The sequence below is a fragment of the Pezoporus flaviventris genome, unplaced genomic scaffold (assembly GCF_033815535.1).
Source record: "Pezoporus flaviventris isolate CSIRO_AGI_PZ_B2104156 unplaced genomic scaffold, CSIRO_AGI_Pfla_v1 ptg000005l, whole genome shotgun sequence".
Classification (NCBI taxonomy): Eukaryota; Metazoa; Chordata; class Aves; order Psittaciformes; family Psittacidae; genus Pezoporus; species Pezoporus flaviventris.
In genome coordinates this window covers 18,631,053-18,645,730 of record NW_026892553.1, presented here as the reverse complement: position 1 = coordinate 18,645,730, position 14,678 = coordinate 18,631,053, and the positions used below count along the sequence as shown (strand labels likewise).

Sequence of the window (14,678 nt, the reverse complement as noted above, 5' to 3'; positions counted from 1 at the left end):
GAATGATAGGCTCCAGGACCTTTTGTTTGCTCAACGAAGGGAAAATAAAGGATTTTTTCCAAGTTGGCAACACGGTCTCACAAGGCTGTAACTCGCATTCAGCATCTCCTAATTTACCTGCAGCTGATGGGTCTTTTCTGCATACAAAAGTAACTTGTGCAACCATAAACGCCTCTCCCATTTGCTTCACAAAAGAACATTTTTAATCTTTTGGACTGAATGCACAGGATTTATGGTTCAGAAGCTCAAGCAAACACTTGAACAACTACCCAAGGTCTATTGGAGCCTCATAGCAGCTAACAGCTCTCCAGCCTGCGAGACGCAAGCACATCCAACACAGGGATCCAACGCAGGATGTACTCTCCACCTCACTGGGTGGCAGAGACCTGCTTGTGAGCGCTCGTGGTGCAATGAAACCCACTATAGGGTTCTCTTGCATTGACAACAGCTTGCTTTGCTGGCTGAAACCTTCCAGCTCCCCTCTACAAGCTCTTTTGCTGTAACAAGCCATCAGATCCTGCTCACATCTTGCTGTCGCTCTTAAGCGCAGTATTAGATCTAAGCCAACACCAAAAGTAACAGCACCACCAGCACAGTCAGAAATGGGGTTCTGCTTTAAAATGCCTTAGAATGCCTCCATCTAAGACCTTTTGGTAGCTGGGGCAGAGCACTGCAAGCCCCAGATGTGCACGGGTGCAATGATGGATTTCAGCTCTGCCTTGGGCACAGGGAGAGGCAGAAACCAGGAAGCAGGTTTTGAGGACCAGGTCATCAGCAGCAAGCCCCCAGGGTGGAATGAATTATTTTGGCCTACTTTTGCTACGACTGCCCAAGGAAGGGAGGGGGAGAGAGGGGAAGAGATTTCTGACCTTTCCAGAAGTGAACGCTTCATTTATTTCTTTACAATATTCAGTATTTTCCCAAAAGCAATTACTTGCTTGAGATTGAGGGAAAGTCAGAAGAGGGGAAGAAACAGGGTTTAAAAGATGCAAGTAACCCAACATTAAATACAAATGGTTTCAAATGAAAACCCATTCTTGCTTTTCTGTATGAAAACCTGCTTTTTTTCCTGTTTAATTTCCCTTATCTTCTCTCCTTTTCAGCCTGCTCTTTGGCCAGAGTGGATGAGGAGCAGCCTATAAACCTGCCCTAAACAAAGGCTACCCTGCAGCCAGGAGCCAGCATTCTATCAGCACATCCCTATGCCAGCCCATTGTCCAAGCCACCAAGTAGCAGGTTCCTTCCTCAAACTCCATGTGTTTCCAGGATTTGCCCCAGCAAGTCTGGATAATGGACCATTAGTCTCACCTCACTTCATCCAGGTATTTAATTAGATAATCCACGTATTAGGTAACCCACACAACGCAAGAGATCGTGATTGCTGACACAGCCCTGCTCCAAGAGTGCCTGTTGTCTCAGAGGAAACATCTATAGGGTTGTCTTCAAGGGAATTGTGCCTGCTCTTTTGGGCAAAACATGGATTATGCTGAAGCCTTTGAGAACACTACTGTGGACTTTCTTACGGCCAACAACATCACCCGGATAGGAACGGGAATTCCAGTGCTTTAAAGAGGGTCACTGAAGCTGAATTGATTTATTGAGCCGTGCTCAACCCACAAACACAGCAGCAATACCCTACAGGGCAGAAGATGCGCCCAAGGACTGCAATTACCTTGTACATGGACATGCCCCTTCCACTAACACCCACTTCAAGCTTCAGCAATGGCACATCTGGCGACCTTCAATTAAAGGGTTACCCAGAGTCAATAAACAACCACTTGCCCTTTGGAACTATTGACTGAGCTCCATCCACCACCCGGACAACCTGTTAGCGAGTGGTTTGGGCAGTGGGAAGATGGCAAAGATCCCCCTCGTACTCCTCATCTGGCTTCTGGGAGCTTGTCTTGGTGCCGCAAGTACAGGTGGGTTCCTTTACAACCTATGGAGTGCTTCACTTTTGGGTGCAGGGGGTATTGGCACAGTTTGTCACTGGATAGTGGGACAGCTTCTGTTGTCTCACGAGACAAGAGACTGGAGGGACTGCTGTGTTTCATAGCTCCTTTCTCTAAAGCTCTGGTTCTTTTTGGGGGGGGGATGAAATAATAGTTCTTAAGTGGATCTTCCTCAGAAAGTGTCACAGGGATTAATTCATAAGAATAGGATTTTTCTTCTATTTTTTTGCAGTTTTTATGCTGGATTCAGCCATTTTAGAAGGCACATTAAAGATTAAAAAGGGGAGAGCATTGCTGGTGGGGTAACATCCACAGCTCTGCGTGTGCCATCGCTTTGTCCTGGAGTACAAACAAGGGCTCGCATCCATAAAACAGCCAGTGAATTTGCCACTGTGAGAGCTGTTTAAAGCCAAACCCAGCGTGAATTTAACAAAGGCTGTGAGATGCAGCCAAAACCGTAGACAAGGTAGAGTAGTTGATGGATGTGGGCAATCACACATAGTAATGCAGGCTGTTGCTTGATTTATCTGTAGCAGCAACGTTTCCAGCAGAGGATGGTTTACACTCAGGGTGAGTAGTTGCTTAGTGCAAGGCCTTTCTTCTTTCATTAAAACATGGCAAAGAGCAGGCTAAAAACGTGGTCTTTCCCCAAAATGTTGGCTTAGCACTGAAGAGTGAGCAGAGCCTCATATGGTTACCATCACCAGGGTGAACCTGCTAGAAAACACCACCCTCAGCTGTCAGGACAGGTCTGCCCCATAGCCCAGAGCCCCACCACACTGTCTCAAACACTGGTTCAGAAGTTGCTGTGTCCTGTGTGAGTATATTCCTAGTGTGAGGATGGCTTCCAGACAGGGTGAATACAATGCCTGTGACCCCACGGGCCTGCAACTTCCAGTTCAAATCCAGTTCTGCTCGTAAATCAGCATATGGGGTCAGGAAGCCCTGGAGAAAGCCTATAGAGATATCAAGGAGGTGAAGCTGCTTTCACTAAGAGGAGGTCTCTCCATTAAATGCATTAATTGCAGCCGGTGCCTGGCACATTCCCCAGGGGAGAGATGAAGGAGCGGGTCTAACACAGCTCCTCAGTTCGCACAGGGGGATGTGTGGCTGCTCTGAGCCCTTTCTCCAAGCTAGAGGCTGCAACCCATGCCATGGGGTGAAGGAAACAATTCTCCTCCAGCAAGGCTCTACTCCCTCAATGTCTCCATGCTCTCAGCTAGTCTTGGGGGTCTACATTCATGTAAAGCCACGACACTGCACCTGAGAGGGGAGCAGTCACCCCACAGGGGATGCAGTGATTGAAACTACCCTGGCTTCTTCGGAGATCAGAGCTTTGCCCACCACTGTCTACTGTCAAACAACCAGAGTAAGGTCAGGATCTTCATGCAGTCCAGTTTTAACCAAAACCATGCCAGCAAGAGGAAGGCAGAGCTGCAAGCTTGCTGTATGATGATTAAAAGCATTGCAAAAACTATTAGTTCAGTCTCTTACAGCAAGATCTTTAGGTGATGGAGCTGGTTACACCATCAGGACAACGTGTAAATCACAGCAACCTGCTTGGGGGTCATCAGATCTCACCAAAACTGACCCTATGTGGGTAGAGAGAGGCTGGGACCTGCTCTGGATCAAGAGCAGAAGGAATGAGAAGGAATGAGCCCTTGCCCTTCATAGTCCATGCTCTCCTCAACCCTCAGAGGAACCAGGCTCACCCATAGGTACCTGAACTCCTTCCAGCATAGAGCCCCCAGAGAAGGCTCCGTGTCCTGTGTACGCACCAGCAGCTCCAAGACTTGCTGCTCTACCGTGCCATCTGGTGACTAAAAGGGACATGGCTGCGAGCGCTAAGGGAGGTGGAGAGCAAGGAGAGGCAAAGCAAGAAGCTGCTGTGAGTGAATAATGTCCATTTGAGAGCAGTGGGATGGGGGAAGAGAGCTCAGCAGGGATGGAGGGCTCCAAGAGGTGGGTCAGGAAGAGCCCAGAGAAGATGCTGACCTTGCTGATGGGGTGTGTGGCCCTGTCTGGAGAGCATTCATGGTATAGCACTATCATGGGACTGCACATCCTTGTGCCCTTCACCAGGCAGCCACCACGGGAATGCTGGTGGCCGCCATGGACATCCCATCCAGACTGGGGGTCCCTGCTGCTGGTTTCGGCCCAGCAGCTTGGCCAGCAAGTGGAAGGTGGATGCACAGCATCCCATTGACATAACATGGCCCACGGGGTGAGGAAGGCTCATGCCGCCCCTCCTGCCATCAGGAAATAGTGGTACCCAGGCACGCGAGGAGCACAGAGAGAAGCGAATGACCCTGGCTTCCAAATGGCCTTTCACACCCAAAACAGGCAGAGACAAAGCAGGACAATTTCTGTGTCCAAGCAAGACCTTCTTAAACAGCAGCATGAAAGAACCTATCATTTCACCCTCTCAAACAGATTGTTCCAGTCTGTGCATCTATGATAGGAGATACACCATCTGCTTTAGGGTATATAAGCATCAAACGTCAGCACTCCCAATCACACCTTTACCATCAGCCATTTCTATCGCCTGCTTTAACCCTTGGCTCTCCAGATTTGATCCTAAAGTTAAACACTAAAGAGACCTCACATAGATGTTAACACCCCTGAAACATCCTCAGCCATGGGGCAGCAAAGGGGTGAACACATGGAAAGGGCCTGCTTTTGGGGAGAACAGAGCCCTGACAGCCCATCCCTGCTGCATCACACGGTGCGTGCTCCTCTCTAGCCCCTATTTCTTTTCAAACACAGTCTTCATCGAAAACAAAGAGGCCAACTCGGTTCTGCAGAGGCAAAGGAGAGCCAATTCGAACAGACTGGAAGAGGTTATTCCCGGGAACCTCGAGAGAGAATGCATAGAGGAAAAATGCAGCTTTGAGGAAGCCCGGGAAGTGTTTGAGAACACAGAGAAAACAGTGAGTATCGCTGCTGCAGAAAGGCAATACCCTGTTCCCTTCACCCCTATGAGCCTTTCAGGTGAGGGGAAAGAGTGAACAGCAAAGGGAAAACCTGCCAGGGCCAAGTGCAGATTTACTGTGGTTTATCCCCACTTGGTATCCATCAGTTGGGCTGGGAACTGCTTTGGAGGGATGTTGGTCACCACTGGGATCATGGAGGTAGCTGGTTTCCTGCAAGTCTTTTGCTTTGGAGTCATCCTTTTATGACTTCAGTGCCCAGGAATTAGAAATCAAAGGAATCTTTTCTTTTCCCTTTCAGATGGAGTTTTGGAAAACATACATTGGTAAGAAAACATACATTGCTTTCTTCCTGCTCAAATGCATAATGTACATCTCTTGGTGCTACCTGTGCACGCAGTACACGTTATCCCAGAGCTAGTCAGAGTCATGCACCCTAAATCCTGCAGGCAGCCATTTGTACACAACCCGAATACTTCACATTTTCTTTGCTCAAGCATGGTTTTTAGAACAAACCTCAGAGAATAAAACCAGTTCAACACAGAGCACTGCATCTGTTGAGCCCGGGTCACACTCTTGGGTTTCTAGCTTCAGCCCTGCTACAGACTAAAACAGGAGAGCAATAATTGAGAGCCCTTCAGCAAACGCTGTTCTCAAGCAGAGCTCTCCAGATAAGGCACAGCCTCATGCAAGCACAGTGTGAATCCCTAGAAATGCCATATTCAATTGCAGCCTTAACAGGACCATAGCAAGCAACTGTTTGCAGTTCATAGCAGCGCTCCCAAACCCTTCCTTCTCCATCATTTTCCTTCCACCATCTACGTTTTCCTTTCGGCCTCCATCCCCTATGGCTCCTCAGTCCCTTACCAAAACGATTTCAATGCCCACTAAAACATCTGAAACTAATTCTAAGGATATTTCAATAAATGAACTGCTCTGTAGGCTGGCAAAGGGCCCAGAACATCTCACTAAAAAGCCTTAAATAATTCAGATTATTCAGTCCAGACTATACCATAAAAAAGTTACATTTGCATTGTAGGATTGTCCTCTGAAAAACCAACTCAAATGAAGCCCAGCACTGCATTCCCCTGCTCGCTGTACCCAATTAGCTCTTCAGAAGTAATGAATGCCATATATAACACTATCATCCGGGTTCACTGTTCAGCTTACAAGCTGCTCTTCCCAACAGCAGCCTGCAGGAGCTCACCCCTTGCACAGCACCGATGGTACCAAGCACTGATTGCCTCCACCAGGCAGCAACAGCAGCCACTATTCACATTGTATGTGCAGCCTCCATCACCATGCCTTAGACAAGCTTGGAGCAACCTGCCCTAGCGGAAGGTGTCAGGGAGTTGGAACTGGAAGAGCTTTAAGGTCCCTTCCAAACCAGTCTGTGATTCCATGATTTTGTCCCTGTTTGTAACCTGCCTTCTGCATTCCAGCCCATCCCTGGAAGCACCATTAACAGCCACACTTACTGGTGGGACACAAACGCATCAAGACATTCCCCTTCCTCCTTGTCCTTGCATGACCATTTCAAAGCACGCTTCCCTGATACTCAACATCACTGACTTCCTCTTCTGAAGTGTTAGATCACCAGGTTTGCAGTACTGGGTATTTTTGTTAAAGCCTCAGCTTCTCAGCTGTAGGCAACTGTGAAAAGGAAAGCCCTGACATGCAGAGAGACATCTAAACCAGTTGATAGCGGTGCAATGCTTAGAAAGAAAGAGCAGTAACTGAGAGTCTCAATCCTAATACAGAGAGAGGGCTCCAAACCCAAGTGGCCATGTCCAAACCTTCACAGAACAAGGACAGGAGTGTTAATAACTCAGATTAGGAAATCCTAACCACTCTCGAGGAAGCAAACCTTCTAACTTCTCCTAACTTAGCCAGGACATGAGGCCCTGTTGAGATGCTGCATGAGGGAGACTGAAGAGTGCTGCTGAGACAAGCAGAATTCACCCACATGGGACAGGCTACATAATAAGGACCCTGGTTAAAGCACTGATGATGATGTTACCCCAGTGCTGATGCTGTCTGTTGTGCACTTGGGTGTGAGATCTGACTTATTTTCCATTACCAAGAAGGAAGGTGTGCAGTCCCTACTTGTCTTTAACAGAAGGCTTGCACAGAGCAATGCTCTGCACTTGGTCAGCATCAGCCATGGTGGATGCTCATGTGTGTTAATTCTCTTTTCTTCTCCCCAAGATGGAGATCAGTGCGACCCCAACCCATGCAAAAATGGAGCTGTTTGCAAGGATGCAGTAAGTTCTTACGTGTGCTGGTGCCCACCTGGGTATGAAGGCAGAAACTGTGAGATAGGTACGTACCAGGGGCTCATCCTGTGGTTGCTCTGCCCTATTTGAAATCCCATTGGATCAGAGTGGACATAGAGTTTCATCCTACTAGAGGGCTGTTTCAGACCCATCCACCTTGCTGTAGGGCACTGCATGAAGGTGCCATTTCAGCCTGTTGGCAATGGAATTAGGGGTGAAGATGGCTGGGGATCCAGGAGCAGAAGTGCCTGTCCTCTCCTGCCCCTGGTGAAGCCTCCACTGAGCACTGAGACGCCTGCTCTCACACAGGGGTCAACAGAGAGTCAGGCTCAAGGTCTTTTGTTCAGCACACCGTGGGCTGCCAGCACAAATGTTGACACAGAGACCTTCCTTTATCTCCCCAGCACAAGCCCTTCTGAGGCTGCTCGTCAATGAGGGACGACATGCTCACCCACTGGAAGCAACAGCTTTCCACTGACGCCAGTGGGGCCCCCATCCTTCCCTCCTTCTCCCCATCCCTCCTGCCAGGCTGGGCAGCAGGGCAGGATTACTGCAACCTCCTCTCAGTAGCACTCAGCTAAATTCCTAATTATAATTATCACCAGCAACCTTGATTCCGAAGGCAAACAAAAGGCAAATATTTTTCCCCGATGGGTTGAGGAGTTTATGAAACCCAAAGAGCTGATAATTTAAGCAAGAGGGATATTCAGCTCTTATATTTATAATATAATCAGGGCTGTGCGACTCGCATAATGTGCTAGACTCGCTGCACTAATAAAAGATTCTCTTTCTAGTTGCGCTGCTGCTCTGGCAAGAGAGGAGAGTACGTTGAAAAGAGCATTTCAAAGCCACATCGAATTTAAATAGTCTTATTGCAGATTTCTGGTGGAAGTGAGACAGGGACAGAAATAGAGCTAGAAGTGAGGCGTGAAGAGGAGCTCTGTAAAAATAGTAAATGATGGCATGAAAACAGCTACAGGAAGGGAGGTGTCCTTGAGGAAGTAGGAGTGGAGTTAATCTGCTGTGAAGTGACTAGAAAACTCACTGAGAATTAAAAGGGAGTCTGTGGTTTGGTGGTTTCCCACCTGCAAGAGATGGGGTTCCCACCATAGAGTGCAAGTGGGGTGGGAGAAGACACAGGCGAGCATTGGTAATCTCACTGCGCCTTGGGTTGGGACCCGTTTCATCAAGCATCCTGCTGAAATGGGTCTTCCACGTCAAGCTGTGATGATTGATGGGTATGTCAGGAAGAACATATGGCTTTGCCTGAGGTTTTAAATACAGAGCCCAGCGACAATCCCAGGACAAAGCCCTTCTTGGGGTCAGAGTTTGCTCCCATTCGGCACACGATGTTCCCCGCTAGCATCCTGCATTGCCTAAGCACGGGGGGAGGAAAATCAGCACCACGGTGGGGAAATCACGTGGCTCCTGACCAAATATTTGCAGGAGGCCTTTGTGGTCAGGCTGCCAAACCTCAGACAGCAGCAGGAGGCTGTGCCAGGGCTCAGAGGGACCAATCTCAGGGCCATTCCTCAACCTCCCGTCTCAAAGAGGTGCCCATCATGAGCAAGGATGTGATTTAGATGGAGGACACTCTCCTTGCAAACGAGCATCTGTTTTCCATAGCCTGGAACAACCAGGGTGGGTTATAGGGTGAATCCAAAGGCCCAAGTCCCAATAAATCTCTGAGCAGTTGTATTTCAAGAGAGCTTTCTCGGTTTTGTTTCTATTTCTTTCAGACTTCACTTGTGCTATTAAAAACGGAGGCTGCAAGCACTTCTGCAGGCATGACCCGCCACAGAAGGTTGTGTGTTCCTGTGCTGCTGGCTACAGACTTCATGAAGATGGGAAGTCCTGTGAACCTACAGGTTAATTTTTAAGTGCTTTTAAGAGGCTCGGGGGAAAGTTTCCACAATCTTGTCCTGGATTTAGATACATGAATCTCATAGAGATGCAATAACCTATCGGAAACCAGCCTTGTTTTCCTGCTTAGCCAATGTAAAGAGAATGACCCTGCACTTTCCCAAAGGCAGATGCAGGTTCAGGCTTGAAGGATGCAATTTAAACACCCTTTTATTAGCCTACGGGGGTGGAGAAGGAGGGCAGTTGTCCAGGAATTTGTTCACAAAGCAAAGGCTGCTTTCAGATGTCTGCTCACACCAGACCTCTCTCACTTGCATCTTATCTTTCTAAATACGGATCAGTAGTTTTCTGGAGGCAGAAATGTGTTGTTCAGCTACACCAGCCTATATACTGGTGTCCGTCCATCCATCCATCCATCCATCCCTCCATCCATCCATCCGTCCACCCGTCCCTCACTCCCATGTTCTTCCAACAGGAGCTACTATTTGGTTATTGATCTTACACTGAGGATGCTGTAGGCTTTTTCAGAACAAAAGACAATCTTTCTTACTGTAAATCCTCGTGGAAGTTCATTTCATGGCTGACCATCATGCAGTGTCTTATAAGTGGGTGGAAAAAAGGGAAGCTTTAAGGTGGTGCTGTCCTCCTAACAGCGCATACCTTCACACAAAGACCCTCAACAACAATTAGACTCTGTGATTTAGGTGTGGTATTGAGTGAGGTGGAGGGGAAATGCGTTGCTTGAGGTTGCAGTTTCATAAAGGGCTAAAGAATAGCTGATTCTTGTTATATTCCCCAACTTCACCCTGCTCGTAGGCTGTTACATCCCTTAAGTACACCAACATGTGCAATCCCAACCCACCCCAACACAGCAAGTTAATTGGGCATGAAGCACACCTTGCAGAGGAAAAAGGAGATGGAGCAGAGAAATATTGTGTCATCTAAGGTCAATCTAACTCTTGATGCTGTTTGATTTCTAACACCCGAGCGTAACACGGTTGCACACCTAAGCAAGCACATGGCACCCACACAGGTGAGTTAGTTCCTGAAGGTCTGCTAGCTACAGGAACACTCTGAGCTCCTAAAGCACTGACTTTCAGCAGTCAGTGTAGGAAGTATCTTAGGCTGGGAGGCCTTCTGCTGATGGACATCCTTAGAGCTCAGGCCTGTGTTGCCCAACACACTGTATCACTTCCACTGGACCAGAAAGTTTCACTGTTAGCAATAAGATCATCTTTCAGGTTGGGTAATTGCTCTTCCTGCAAAAGCTTAGCTTTGGTTGGCTCTGAAACCTTCATTTCCCAGCCTAAACCACCCAGGTAACACTTTCCATCACTCAACACTGACTGAAGCCCTACTCCTAAAGCGACCTGTTCAAAAGAAGCCTGAAGTCTCAGCAGGCCACACTTACATCTGATTTTACACTAATGTTTGTTTGCACAGTGCTGTCGAAAGCTTTGCAGATGAAAGACAATGCCTGATGCTATTTACTATTTTGACTGCCACTAACAGCAGGAACTCGGCACACGCTGCGTAGGAGAGAAATGGGAAGAGCTCGTCTGAAATGAAGCTGTAGATGAGATCTTAATTAACAGAGGAAAGCTACAACTCTATAAAGAGTTTATTAATGTTTTCCTCACCTTGGTGCCAAGTGGGATTATCTGTACAATTGGCAGATATGAGTATTTCCTGCCCTCTCCCAGCTGCACTTCTATTGTACTGGAGCTACTGGCTATAGAAATGTCAGCCAAACTCCCAGCTGCCTAGCCCAGCAAGAATCCCTGGTACGCACCTCAGCATCCCATGGGATAAGGGCGCAGCTGCACTGTCCCATCAGACATGAGCTCTCGCAAGCTTTCTTCTTTCTCCGAGCTGTTCAGATGTCATTTCTACAGGCCAGAAACAATGCAGGATTTGCTATTCTATACAGGGAGGTTGGAACTAGAGGATCTTAAGGTCCTTTCCCATCCTAACTGTTCTATGACTCTATGATTCTTACATATAACCTGCACTGCGGCTCAAAGGCACAGGCATCTGTTAGCAGGGAGAGCATGCAGTCAGGCCACAGCCTAAAAGAGGGTGCTGGGACGAGGCAGCATTTAGCTCCTCACCCACTCCTCTGATGGCTGTAATCCTCAGTGTGACACACAGCCACTCCTAACTACGCCCATTTCTCTCCCAGTGCCATATCCCTGTGGGAAGATCACGGCTCCTGAAGCAAAGAGCAAGCTCACCCGTGCCATAAACACCTTTGAGCACTGGAACGTCACCACCGATGAGCATGATGACGCTCCCGATGAGGGGCTCGACAACATCACGGAGACCAGCACGGCTGCCACCACGAAAATCACACCCATAGTCAAAACAGGCACCCGGGTTGTTGGTGGGTCTGACAGCATGAGAGGAGAGGTGCCCTGGCAGGTACTGCCTATTTCTGCAGCTCCCCTGCAGCCCCAGCAATCACTGCCTATTCATTCCCTCCTGAATGCAGGCTTATCTCACTTCCACATACCCAAACCCTACCTCTGAGGTTAGTGTATCAATGGATCTCAAGGCTAACAGGAACACAGCTTCTTTCTGTATACAGCTTTATGCCACAGCGACAAAGCTTACCTGGCTGAGGATCTGCCTGGCAAAAAAAGCTGGAAGTCAGAGCCACAGCAGCTTTATCTGGCTGGGCACAAAGGACGCAGTTTTGAGCTGTAGCAACAGATTGCCCAGCAGTCCGTGAATTCACTCAGATTAAGCTGAAGGCTGAGTGAGGGGAGCTTTGCAAGGAACAATGCAGCTCCATCAGTCTCAACAGATTCATGATCATTTATATCAGCAAAATATCTGACACCTGCCAAGCCCTGCTGCTCCTTCTTTATCCAGCCTGGGACATCCTAGTCCTCTCTCCCTCACCAAAGTGCCATCACAGCAAGGGGAGGGTTGCAAAGAAACCTCCAACTCACCACTCTGCAAAGGCCTTTTAATTGCTGTCAAAAGGAAAGTTAGCTCCTAGCTTGGATCTTTCCCAAAGCATCGGCCACCCTCTGGGACAGCACAGGGCATGAAGGTGCAGGGACACTCCAACAAGCAGCATCTCTGTCAGCACTAGGTCTGTACAAGCTAACCACAGCCTATCCTACAGCCAGCCAAAACCTCTGCTCCCCACTCTCCTTCCCCATTGACTTACACAAACCCTGGGTGTGATTTCCCCCTGTTCCCACAGGTCCACCTGGAGGACAGTGAAGGTGTGGGCTTCTGTGGTGGATCCATCATCAACGAGAAATGGGTGGTGACAGCGGCACATTGCCTGCAGCCAGGGGACAACGTCACTGCTGTGGCAGGTGAGTACCCAGCACAGGCAAGGGATGGGGCACTTGCACTGGCACAAGACACTGCACAGAACCCTTGTGGAAGGCCAGGGATTTCAGTTAAGACACTGCTCTATGAGCAGGGGTTGGAAGAAGCACTCCCCTCCTCTGTCCTTTATCTCTCCATTCCCATCCCTGAAGCACATTCTCAGGTCCCCAGCAATAGTAAGCAGACATAGCATAGGAAAAGCCTTCCGAAAGTCTCCCCCCACATCAGTCTCGCATCCCCGCTGCAGAAGCACAGCCTGGGAGGCAGCTGATATCCACAGTGTGCTGCAAACCCTGCTCCCAGAGCACCCACCACCATCAGCAGCAGCCACCACCCCGCATCACCCCAGCACTGAGAGCAGCCTCACCTCTCCTGATGGGCTCCGTGCCGCTCCTCGCAGGCAGACGCAGCAGGCGCAGGACACTGCGGGGACCAGGAGTGCTGCAGATGCTGTTCAGAGGCCGTGGTCTCCTCTGGAGCTGACAGCAAAGCAGCAGGGCTGAAACGCACCCTGAGCCTCGTGGGCTGCGAGGAAAGGAGTGGGGAAAGTCCTCCTGCTCCGCATCCTTCAGCGGGACACAGCCGGGAGAGGGGATCCGGCTCCAGGCAGACCCACACGCTGCCCGCTCGCCAGCCCAAGGCCACAGAGCGCTGTCCCTTCCCTCTGCCTGCCACACGAGCAGGAGGGGAGGTACCGGGCTGCCGGCAGCTCCATCGCAGGAGCCCGAAGCTGCACCCTGCAATCGCAGGCAGCTGAGCCTCGTGCAGGGACCCAGGGGCACCTGTGAGCATCAGGGGGCTCTTTGTAGCCTCCTGCACCCATTCTGCCCTGTGGTGGTGTGGGTTTGGAACAGGAAAGGTCAGGTTTATTTTCAATGAGAAATGGTTTATTTCAAGCAAAGGGGTTTAATTAATTCTAGAGGTTTCCCCCCGTTGACGCAAGGGCAACGTCCCCTTACAAGGATGCTAAACCCCTAAAACACCCACATTGCTGCTAGCCTTGGCCAAAGCACCTGGGCCTTTAGCACTTGATGGGCTGGTGTGCGCCTGGTGGCACAGCTGGGGGGCTCAGGTACTGCTGGCTGCAGGGACCCAGGAGGCGGAGCTGCGGGAGAACCTCCAGTGCCCCTTGACAAGGAGCAAGCAGCTTGGCCTCAGCAGAGCCCGAGGGTTGGGGCGGGCAGAGCTCACCCCTTTGCAACCACCCATTGGGATGGCATCCTCAGGCCGCGGTCGCTGGCCCGGCCACGGAGGGCTCCATCCCAAGCCACCGCTGGGCTCTGCAGGTGAATACAACACCAAGGAGGACGACCACACGGAGCAGCGGCGCCAAGTGGTGAAGATCCTCCCGCACCCCACGTACGACGCCAGGATCAACAAGCACCACAACGACATCGCCCTCCTGGAGCTGGACCGGCCGCTCGTCTTCACCAGCTACGTGACGCCCATCTGCACGGGCAGCCGGGAGTTCACCAACGCGCTGCTGAAGCACGGCATGGGCACGGTGAGCGGCTGGGGCAGCACCCTCTTCCGCGGCCGCCCCGCCACCGTGCTCCAGGTCCTCAAGGTGCCCTTCGTGGACCGGCTCACCTGCCTCAAGAGCGCGGCCACCACCATCCTGCAGAACATGTTCTGCGCCGGCTTCCCGGCCGGGGGCAGCGATACCTGCGGGGGGGACAGCGGAGGGCCCTACACCACCGAGATCGAGGGCACCTGGTTCCTCACGGGCATCACGAGCTGGGGCGAGGAGTGCGCCAAGCCGGGGAAGTACGGCATCTACACCAGGGTCTCCAAGTACCTGAAGTGGATAAAGGAAACCACGAGGCTTACCTAACCCAGTGCCGGGGATGGACTGGTTACGTGGAGAGAGACGTGTGCGTCAGAAATCACTGCGTTACAATAAACCCCTCTGAGTGAACTGATTTCTGCTCTTGGAAGGTGGAAGTTGAGAGGACGCGGTGGAAATGTGGTGATGAGGAAATAAAAAGGCCTTTTAATTACCCGCAGCTGCACTGCTGAGTGGTGCAAACCCCCAAACCCCAAGTGCAGAGGGGGATGAGCTGGGGCACGGCTCACACATGCCCTGCGCCACTGTGCCACCAGCATTGCCCATGGCTGCTATACCATAGGCAAATAGAACCCATCTCTGTAGCAGGAGGAGATGAACACACAAAGCATTGTACCTGCAGTGCTCTTGGCCAGATGTTTTCACATTAACAAAGCCCAGATGGATCACAGGCAGTAAGAAATGCTCCTCCTGCTTTAGGATGGCATAAAACTGGCTGTATAAATGACCTAAAACCTGCATA

The 14,678-nt window shown here is 50.3% G+C and overlaps 1 protein-coding gene across 1 annotated transcript; it reads left to right on the top strand.

Moving 5' to 3' along the window:
- The first annotated feature begins 1,789 nt into the window (after window positions 1-1,789).
- Window positions 1,790-14,369, top strand: F9 (coagulation factor IX). Its single transcript, XM_061446188.1, has 8 exons — window positions 1,790-1,922; window positions 4,719-4,882; window positions 5,184-5,208; window positions 7,091-7,204; window positions 8,898-9,026; window positions 11,204-11,442; window positions 12,236-12,353; window positions 13,656-14,369. The coding sequence occupies exons 1-8, from the start codon at window positions 1,856-1,858 to the stop codon at window positions 14,201-14,203; spliced, it is 1,404 nt and encodes a 467-aa protein (XP_061302172.1). The 5' UTR covers window positions 1,790-1,855; the 3' UTR covers window positions 14,204-14,369.
- The last annotated feature ends 309 nt before the right edge of the window (window positions 14,370-14,678 follow it).

What these genes read in the sequence shown, in the direction of transcription:
- F9 (XM_061446188.1), top strand. Translation starts at nt 1,856, where the DNA reads ATGGCAAAGATCCCCCTCGTACTCCTCATCTGGCTTCTGGGAGCTTGT. An exon ending in TCTTGGTGCCGCAAGTACAG is followed by an intron (nt 1,923 to 4,718) that starts GTGGGTTCCTTT and finishes TTTCAAACACAG; the next exon opens with TCTTCATCGAAAACAAAGAG. An exon ending in GTTTTGGAAAACATACATTG is followed by an intron (nt 5,209 to 7,090) that starts GTAAGAAAACAT and finishes CTTCTCCCCAAG; the next exon opens with ATGGAGATCAGTGCGACCCC.